This window comes from Phalaenopsis equestris, unplaced genomic scaffold (assembly GCF_001263595.1).
Source record: "Phalaenopsis equestris unplaced genomic scaffold, ASM126359v1 Scaffold000889, whole genome shotgun sequence".
NCBI lineage: Eukaryota > Viridiplantae > Streptophyta > Magnoliopsida > Asparagales > Orchidaceae > Phalaenopsis > Phalaenopsis equestris.
The window spans coordinates 309720-320461 of NW_018165329.1; the positions used below are offsets into that span (position 1 = coordinate 309720).

General features: G+C 36.0%; 1 protein-coding gene across 1 annotated transcript in view; it reads right to left on the bottom strand.

Annotated features, from left to right (window-relative positions):
• The window catches only part of LOC110032221, a 10815-nt gene extending 2821 nt beyond the window's left edge, over window positions 1-7994 (bottom strand). The window contains exons 1-7 of the mRNA XM_020735780.1: window positions 7417-7994; window positions 7036-7202; window positions 6669-6795; window positions 6538-6591; window positions 6077-6163; window positions 5840-5941; window positions 5651-5763 (exon numbers count right to left, since the gene is read on the bottom strand). Of these exons, the coding sequence (XP_020591439.1) occupies window positions 5651-5763; window positions 5840-5941; window positions 6077-6163; window positions 6538-6591; window positions 6669-6795; window positions 7036-7202; window positions 7417-7815 (1049 nt within the window). The 5' untranslated portion in view covers window positions 7816-7994. The remainder of the gene's footprint in view (window positions 1-5650; window positions 5764-5839; window positions 5942-6076; window positions 6164-6537; window positions 6592-6668; window positions 6796-7035; window positions 7203-7416) is intronic.
• Window positions 7995-10742: the final 2748 nt, after the last annotated feature.

Genomic DNA, 10742 nt, shown 5'->3' on the forward strand with positions numbered 1-10742 from the left:
ATATATATATATATATATATATATGTATGTATATATATGTATGTATATATATATATATATATGTATGTATATATATATATATACCCTATATGTGAATAAATAAAACAAGTATTTTTCCTCCCAAAGTTTATTATTCACATGATATTAAAGCAAAGAAACAAACCCTAACTCTCCTTCAACCTACGACCCTACTTTGCTAGCTCTACAGGCACCAAAACCTCTCCAACCGTCGTCCAGCCCATAAACAGCCGGAATCGTAATTGCTTTGTGCACTATAAGTCATGATCCCATTGTTTGCATCCTGATTGTCATCTGCATCAAAATTGTTGGATCAAGCACAAGTCTTGATCCAAACATCTGCATCTAGATCCTCTAATTCTTGTATGCAATCCCTCTTCCCAGGCGAGATCCGATCCATCTAGTCGAGCATCAAGTTCGACTTCAACGGGATTATGCCATCATCCATCATCTGGCTTTTGCTTCATCAGGACCGCTCAAATGCATCGCCCGCTTGTCAAGATCGCTCGTCTGTATCATCTGCTCCTCTGAATTGCCCAACTACTTCAGCATCTAGTCTAGCTCGCCCGACTTATTTGTCTAAAGCGTCAATCAGCTCTGTACGATCCTGAGGCAACCCTCATCTGTCAGCTCTCAGGCTCTCCTTCTTCCAGCCTTCTCTTTTTGTCCCTGAGGCAAACCTCATTTATCAGCCCTTTCAAGCTCCTCTTTCCTGCAGTGATCAGTCCCCCTGTAGGCCCTTCACAGCTCGAAACCTTCCCTATAGTCATATCTCTTATTGCATGCCCTTCCATGTTCTCTTTTGTCGATGAAACTCTCCCTGCAGTCGAAATCCTCCTGCTATAGACCCTAGTCTGTTAGAATCCCTTCAGTCGATCTACAGGCCCTCCTCCAAAGCCCCTTCTCTTCTTCATAGCACCAAAATTCTCTCTCCAAGATCTCATCTATTCAATTTCTGTCGTTATAATCTTCCCAGCAGTAGACCCTCCACAATATTCTCCCTATAGGCACTTTTTTGTCAGAATTCTCCTATCCTGCAGCTGTAACAACAGCGGCAACAACAACATCAGCATTAGTTGCCAATTATCCGCCTTTTCTGTAGCGGTCATTCGTCAACCTAGAGAAGAAGCAATTAACTTCCTTCCTGCAACTAGCAGCAATATTAATTACACAGAGTTTATGACCAAGTATAGGACAAAGGCGTCAAGCTCTACTCCAAATATTATTTCAAAATTAGAGACGAGAAATTCTAAACAGACGACTCCTAAATTCCCAAAAAAACTCCTTGGAGAAAATTAAGAACAGTACAACAACCACGTGACACACAAAGGTAATATAATATTCTCATATCTTAGCAGTAATTGGAGATTTAAAACTTGGATTATAGATTCAAGAGACAGCCTTAAAAAAAAATCTGAAGACATAAATACTCTAATTAACTATCAAGAGGCTTCTACATCTAGATTGATTAGACTTGAAGATGAATCACACTCAAAAATTATTGAAAAAAGAGATATGGAGCTCTCTCAGAATATTATTCTTTTTTCTCCCACAGTTGGGTTGTAATCTGATTCTAATAAGTTTTCTCATGATATAAAATGCATAACTAAATTTCTTGCAAGCTTTTCTAAATTTAAGATGGTGGAATCAGAGAAGATGATTGGCCTTGTTAAAATGCATCAAGGTTTATATCTACTCGAGGAAAGTTTCTTTCTAAACACATAAATAATCTCACTTTCATTTTTACTCAACTTTTTTAGTTTGTTAGGTCTATGTCTATCGAAAAAATTTTAATGCTATGGCATTGTCATTTAGGTTAACCCAATTTCAATTATGTTGCAAAGTCGTCTCCTCATTTGTTTATCAATAAAAAATCTAGTTCTTATCAATGTGAGATTTTCAACTTGTCAAACACAGTAAAAATAGTTATCCCATGACTCAGTAAAAACCCTCACACCATTTATCCATTATCTAAAGTGATACATGGGGACATTCAAAGGTGAAAACCTTAAGTGAGGCTAGATAAATTCTCATTTATTCACAATCACCCTAGAACTACTTTAGATATTCCTATGAAGAAGAAATCTGAAACAGCCCAAATTTTCTGAAGCTTCTATGATATGATTCAAATTCAATTCTAATACAAAATTCAGATCCTTCTAACTGATAATGCAAAGGAATATTTCAATTACTTTATTAGATCCTATCTTTTAAAAAAAAGAAATTATCCATGTGAGTCATTGATTGATATCACGCAATAAAATGAGATAGCTATGAGAAAAAACAAACATCACCTTGAGGTATCCCCAGCTCAATTATGATTTTCCATCAAGATTCAAAATAGTTTTGAGGAGAAGCTTCTTGCTGCAGCTTATCTTATCAATCAAATGCCTAGTTGGGAACTTAGCTTCAAAACAACTCTTCATGTCTTGATGGTTACCAATTTTCACATCAAATTTTTCTCTTCTATTATAACACTTAAAATCTTTGGGTGTGTACCATTTATTCTCATTCCCAAAATTACACAGAACTTGACCCTAAATCTATCAATTGTATTTTTCTTGAATATGTCTCCAACAAAAAGAGATATAAGTGTTAATTTCCTCCTACCATAAAATAATACAACTCCATGGATATCACATATTTTGAAAATCAGTCATACTACCCCAAATAAAATGTTCAATAGGAGATTGCAAATGAACATCAATTTTGAGATGCACTTGATGACACCTACATTGTCTCACTACCTACTCCACCTAACCCTTATGCCCTGGTGGACGATGTCCGACAAATCTAGCTAACCCAACCTGATGAAGTTCATAACAAAGAACTTCACGTGTGCACAAGAAGGAAAAAAAAATCTTAAGCAGGTAGAAGATAGCTTGTAAGGACAGATAACTCAAACCAAAACCCGAGTTCGCATTAACCCAAAATTTCGAGTCAAAAGGAGCCTAGTGCTCATTACTTAGCCCTTCCTCTTATGATGTTGGTGATGAGAAAAATTGTATTAAATGTCCAATTCAAGAATATGTAGTTTATAGAAAGTTATCCTCATCCTACAAAACTTTTGTCTATAATCTTGATAGTGCATAGATTCCTAAATTCATTCGTGAAGCTCCTAAAAATCCAAAATTAACGAAAGCAATTGAAGAAGAGATTCAAGCACTGAAGCAAAAAAACACGTGAATTCTTAATAAACTCCCTCAGGATAAGAAGTTATTTGGATGCAAATGAGTGTTCAACATAAAATACAAAGTTGATGGGGGCGTGGAGAGATTCAAAGCCAGACTAGTTGCAAAAAATCTCACTCAAGCTTATGGGATTGACAATCAGGATACCTACGCATTAGCTGCCAAACTAAACACTACCAGAGTTCTCCTTTTAGTAACCATTAACAAAGAATGGGGATTACATTTACTTGACATAAAAAATGTCTACTTGAATGGGAATCTAAAAAAAGAAGTGTATATGAAGATACAGCCAGCACTTAAAAATGATTATAACAAACACCTAATATGAAAACTCAGAAAGTCTCTATATGAACTTGAGTAATCATCAAGGGTGTTGTTTGAAAGATTTGCTAAAAACTATGAGATTTAATGGATATTCGCAAGGTCAAATTGATCATACTCTATTCATAAAACACACTCAGGGATGTATGATTGTCGCACTAATGGTATGTGTGGATGATATAATTCTTACTAATGATGAAAGGAAGATTCTCAATATCAGAGAAGAGCTTGACACTGAGTTTCAAATCAATGATCTAGAAACCATGAGATATTTTCTAGGTATGGAAGTAGCAAGGTCCAAGAAAGAAATCATTATATCATAGAGGAAATACATCTTAGATTTGCTAAAAGAGACAAGAATAATTGGATGCAAGCTTGTCGATACTCCAATAGATCCCAATAAGAAATCTAATAGAGGAGAAGAAAGTGTATCAATGGATAAGAGATGTCAAAGATTGGTAGAAAAACTCATTTACTTGTCACAAACAAGGCCAAAGAATACACTCTATCAGCATTGTGAGCCAACACATGAATAACCCAAAAGAAGAGCATTTAGAAATGGTGTGCAGAATTCTGAGGTTTCTCAACTAGACTCCTAGTTATAGATTAATTTTTTAGAAAATCAACAACAGAAATGTAGAAGTTTAAACTTATGCAAGTTAGACTAAGGAACCCACTGATAAAAGGTCTTCAGCAATTTATTGCTCCCATGTATGGGTAAATCCGGTTACATGGAAAAATAAGAAACAAGTTGTTGTTTCTAAAAGCAGTGTTGAATCAGAATTTAAGGCACTCGCCTTAGACATTTGTGAAGAGAAGATTCTGAAATTATTAAACGAATTGAAGTCGAATAGACCTATACAGATATTTTCTGACAATCAGACAGTCATCAATATTGTCAAGAATCATGTGCATCATGAAAAGACCAAAGCTATTGAAATTGATAGGCACTTTATCTCTGAAAAGGTTAATGGTGGATTTATACAGTTAGGCTACGTCCATAAACACCAACAAGTTGTCGCAGTCTTCACTAAAACTCTTCCTTTAAGCATCTTCTCAAATATCAATATCAATCTTAGTTTCTACAACATATACTACCCAACTTGAGGGGTACTGTGGAAAGCTGAGAACTTCAACACCTCTCAATTGTGGGACATTTCACTGCTTCATAAAACCATGGAAAAATTTGATTAGCATGTCTTCGGAAAAACCTTTCTTAGTTATATTCCCTTCTCTATTTTATATTCCTTTAATTTTTATTTCAAATTGTTTAAAAATGACCTAAGAAGACTTTTGCATATTGTATAAAAAAAATTATCTTAATCAATTACAATTAAATGAAAATATGACACAATAAGACGCAATGGAGAAAAAGGATTAATGTAGCTGACCCTACTTAGTGAGATAAAGGCTTGTTGTTGTTGTTGTTGTTATAATTTTTATTTCAGAATTATTTCCTCGCCTGATTTAGACAATATATATTTGGTAAGTTCGTAATTTAGGAGGAATGGTTCCTCTATATATATGTATCATACACGTGAATGATAAAGCAAGTATTTTTCCTCCCAAAGTTCGTTTTTCAACATCTTTACTGAAGCCAATGAAGTTACTTTATTAAAGTTTGCTACCATCATATCCAGATGAGTACACAAATGTTAGCAGAGTGGAAATCGGTTGTGTCAAATTTAATGTACTTTGCACACTACAAGACCAAAGCATCCCACAGGAGCCATAATTGGATGAAAGTGCTAACAAAATCCACAGCACTGAAACACAAAGCCATTTGCTAGCAAGAATTATGCGGTCAACTAACACATTCTGTTCAATCAGTCATACGATGCAGCACAAGTTCATGAAATTTTAATTAAAAAATATGATACGTTAAACAAAAAAAAAAGTAGATGTATGATAAATCACAGCATTTTTTTACATATAGCTAAACATGTGTCAACAAAGACTTATTTATGGATGCCACATACACTTCTTGATTAATCTAGATAGCAAATGGGGATAAAGAACACTTAATAAATTTAGTGGCAGCATTGAACAAATCTAAACTGGAAAATTAAAAATAGAAGGTTAAAAAAAATACAAGCTCCTGGAAACTAAAAGTTTCTCACCTTTCGCAGAGCTTATTCTTGGAATTCAACACTATTTCATTTTTAGATCTATTGTCATCCATATGAGTTAATCTTTTTATTATGGGATCCTCAACAGCAGGCCCTGTGGTAATCTGGATGGATGCCACAAAGCATGAATACTGCAGAAAATGCATTAAAACTTTTCAGAATATTAACACAGTCCATTACCTGTATCACAACATCAGAATCCCGATTCCTTGGTCTTCGAACATCCATAGATGGAAGGCGATCTCCATTGCCGCTTTCAACCTGAATTGCTTGACCTTTTGGCTAAAGTAACAACGATCGCGCTAATTAAAATTCTATTATATAAACATGAAAGCTCAATGAATGCTGAATGGGAGGAAAAAAAGAATAAAATAAAATATATAGGGAGCAATAGTCAGTGTTTCAATTTCAGCTTACCATTTTGACTCCCTTCCTTCCATTATCAAGATAATCCGAATTTTCACATCCATATTGAGCAATTTCACCTGACATTATGCCAGTTGACTGCATGCCATTTTCAACCAAATATAAGAACAGAAAAGCCGAAATTCAGAAATCTAGACCATTTTCTACTAGGGGGCATTTACATACATACCACCCAATTCCTAAGTATTTACATATCTAACACCTAAAGTTTACTTTTTAAATTTATATCACCCAAATTTTCATTTAACGTCAAAAATACCACTATTTTAACTTTTGAAAGTGAAATACACCTTTTCATGCAAAGTAAATGTGGCATATATCTACAAATAGAAGTTTAGGTGTTTGATATGTAAATACATAGAAATTAAGTAATAATGTATGTAATCTTCATTTCTACTATCATGCTAGGTCCAATAAATTTTTACTGTATGCTGCACCATATAACATCAGACCTTACTCAACCTAGAAGATTCATGCAATGGCAAATTATTCTGCTGAAAATGGGCCTGTTAACAACCCAGAACAAAAAAATGTTAATGCAGCACCATTTTTGCCAAGATAAGGCCGAGAAAAAAAGAATTACCAATTGCTTGCAATAAGTTCTCCACCCTTCCTCATCCAGCCCAAAGTTGAAGTAATCAGTGATATCAACTCCATTAAATCTCCATGGCTTATACTCAAATGATTCAACATCTATGTTGAATATGCTCCTGAAAGGCCAGTAGTATAGCATAAAATTCTATAAAAAAAAAATGACAATAAAATCTAAGGTAATCAACAAAAACAAATGTTATTTTTTTTTTCTAATATAGATAGATGGCATAATACCTCCTGAAGAGCAGAAGGTCAACATTCAAATTAAAAAATAATTAGATCGAAAAAAAAAGGCAAGCCTCATTGCTAGCAATATCTAAATCCAATAGGCACAGCAAAAGATAAACTATACCAACCTATTTTGTGGCAAATAGAAATCACATCCATTTGGAAACGTGGACGGAAAGACTGAATCATGCAAGGATTTACCCAAATAGCATGGCACTGTCAAATGATCAAAATGACTTATTCTAGAGAGAGAGTTCCGTGGACGAACAGCAGACCCAGCCAAACAAGGTCTTGACTGCACAAAAGAACAAGCACTGGTAAGTATGATTCAAATAAAGGATGATAATGCTGTCGCATTAAAGAAACTCTCCTTTCAAAAACAAATGCGCACACCATGTAAAGCAGATGAATAAAGGTGAAATCCATAAGCGCGTTCAAAAAGATAAGATACGCTTCAATTGTTGATAAAAAATCATAAAGCTGCGGCAAATAAACTAAAGACGCCGTACCCAATTCCTGTGAGCCCCCTTCGCTGCATTTGGCTGATCTCCATTTCCCTGCAGCAACCCGTCAGCCGAATGTACTTGTTCAACCATTTTAGACTCCTTTCCAGAACAATCCAACCCAGTTAGAATGACGAGGCCATCACCATCATCCTCACAGTCCCTCCCTTCAGCTACTAGTTGAGCAGAGAGTTTATTAGAGTAATCCTCTTCATTTAACACTATCCGAAGATCATCGTCACTGTCACTGCTGCTCCCACTTTCCATAGCCCCATTCACAAACCCAACTCTTCTCTCCTCTATCTCATTCTTATCTTCCTCTTCTGTCTCCGCAGTCAGAACGCCGACAATCACCCGGTCGTCCAGATCGGCGTAGAGCTCATCGAAGTCGTCCGAGTCTCCCATTTACCCCGCGAAAGCAAGGCGAAGCGAATCGCTATATATGAAGCCACGCAATGAAGGCAGCTAGGGATAACCCTAGCCCTAACTCCATGGCAGATGGGAAGCAGAGTATCCGGCCTGGCCGATGCTTCTCGCGGTGAATTTTAGCGATGACATCGACGAACCGGACAGTCGGACAAGAGAAGGATGGTTAGGTTTGCGTTTTATAGGGTACAAGCGGGGTTAGAGATTGCCGCTGAAAGCCGGGCCAGTTAGACCGCACCAACATCTCCCCAAACACGCGAGACTGATGGCTAAAATTTAGGTACCTAGATTGCGATCGAAATTTTTCGCGGCGTATTTGTACATTCGTGTGCTTGAATGTGCCAAATGTTTTGAGACCAAATTAATGTTCATCATATTCCAAAAAAAAATTATATATATATATATATATATATATATATGTTGAACTTTGATATGTTTTGAATCCACTCAAGAGATAGAGTGTAAATAAAAAAATATAGAGACAGATCCCAACGGAAAAGAGTTGAATGAGGGTATGTTAAAATAGGTTTGGAACTAGGAAAAATGAAATGTATAGGCCTATCTTCCCTTATGTATGTGGGTGTAAGTCCTTTGGCCCCCAACAAATTTATCTTTAATATGATTTAGGGACCCTAGAAAAGGCCAATTTTATAATTGCATCATTGAATCATGAAGATGTGGAGGCTTGTTCTTCGAGTAATTGTTTCTAATTGGTCTTTTGTTAGTGTTTGACTATTGGTGTTGGATCTCGACTGACTATTCTCTAATGGTTCGGTTTCGGTATTTCTGCCTCCTGACCTGATATTTGACTTATCTTGGGCTAATTATTATGATGGATGGATACTAAGTCTTCTATTTTGTGATGTTCTAGGTAGTTCGATTATACATATTCAGGTTCATGATTCTCTCTTATCTTAGGAAGTCATGTTGTGATGAGACTTTGAGAAGTAAATTATAATAACTAGCCATGAATTATAAAAAAGGACCATAATGTAACTAATTCCTTGAATTTTGAGCCCCTAACTCTTATAACTAGAGCAATGAGACGTCTCGGAATCCCTATTTGATTCTGCTCTTCAACCTGGTTGCTTCCCTATTTCATTATTAGTTACTATGGCGAATTTTGAATCGGTCACTGACGGACATACTGAACAAATTCCTTATCTATGTCATATTTGGTAAATATAAGTGTGGCGTTGAGAAGCGCAAGCTTGTGGGAAAGCACAAGTGATTCGACTCAACTTCCAACTATGAGGGCTCGTCTAGGAAGACCACAAGAACTGTTTTGATTCAGCTGAAGAAAGTTGTCACTACCTCGAGAGTGAAATTACAAGCAGGTGGTTTAACCGAAGGTGCCCCCCATCCATCTAAAGCATCTTAACCTTCGAATATGTCTATCATTGTTTCTTTCGTAACTACGATTAAGAGAATGTATGAAGGTTGTGACTAACCATTCTATAGATGAAAGTGGAAATCTTTCTTTTTTTGTGGCTTTTATGGATCACCTATATTTTTTTATGTCTTTTTTTATACATGCCACTAGGTGGAGAGCTCGACTCTTTTAAACTTGAATAAGGCTCCCAGCGCCGATTTGGGGGTGATGGGTGTTTGACTAAGGGAATTGATCGTCATAAGCATGATGAGAATGTAGACGAGGTCGATCAACTTGGTGGCATGAAGGATCACTGAGTTATAGATGAGAGGAATGCTACAGAGGAGAGAAAGGAGGGGATTGCAAGGTGACGACTCTCCATATTGACATTTTTTTGTTTGTGGCGTATGTGACTCCTGCTGATTGAGCTGCCGCTCATTTAGCCCGGTTGGATGGTATGGAGCAGAAGGTTGTTGCATTAAAACAATCGGAGGCCCTCTTTTACCAGAAGATTATGAATTTATAAAAGAAATTTATGATATCTTTACGTCAAGTTGAGTATGGTAGCTTGGGACAATTCAAGTCTTGAGTCGAGTTGTGATTGGGTGGCTCATCTGATTAAGTCATCTCGGCCCTTATGTGGATTTTTTTTTCCTTTCTTCAGATTAATTTAACTATCTATACATGAACTTTCAAAAATAAATTATAATTTGTTTGATGCTTCATTTTTTGTGTGGAGATAATTTGATGGTATTGGTTCTACTTCTTATGCCTTTAATATTCCATATTTTCCTTTTTTTTTTTCCTTATTATTTGGCAGGTATGACACCTTCATCTTCTATCTCGGTGTGACCAAACAAGAAGCAGGTAGGACCACGCTGACAAGCGATAAAACACTTTATGAAAAAAATTTGATGGACCTACCCTTGATTCTTGCTATAAAATCAATACTTAAGTCTTTTTGAGGGGTTTTCTGCATCAGAGGAGGTTTAGAGGCTAAAATAAGAGAGTTTGGGAGAGATTTTGAAGGCTCTGTTGAAGGTTGTCTTCCTCCTTTGATGAAAGCCTTTAAGGAAGAGTTTTTCTTAGCTTCGTGAGTTATAAGAGTTTGTATGAGAGGAAAAAGGTGCTGACTTTACAGAGAGAACAATTTCTTATAAGTTTTTCATATCTTTGTTGCTTGCAGTAGATTCACACATGGTGACTTTTGTTATGGTTTTCTCCGTAATGAGCACCAAAACTTTTATTCGTATCTTTGTGATGTAGGGAGTAGTAATTTTATCGTGTTTTTTTTAAGCATTTTCTTTGAGCTTTTCATGACCCTATTGTTGGTTAACCTCTGAACTTAATTTACTCTGAGTCTAGCCAACTAGGATGTTAAAATATTTCACAAAACTATGCCCTCTAATCATTGCATAAAGGAAATGAAGGGTTAACTAGAGAATTCTGAGAAGATAAACATATTCCAGTGGGATTCTACAATCTTTCCAAGGAATCAAAAAAGTCGTGTGGAATGCCATTGTTATCGGGGAAG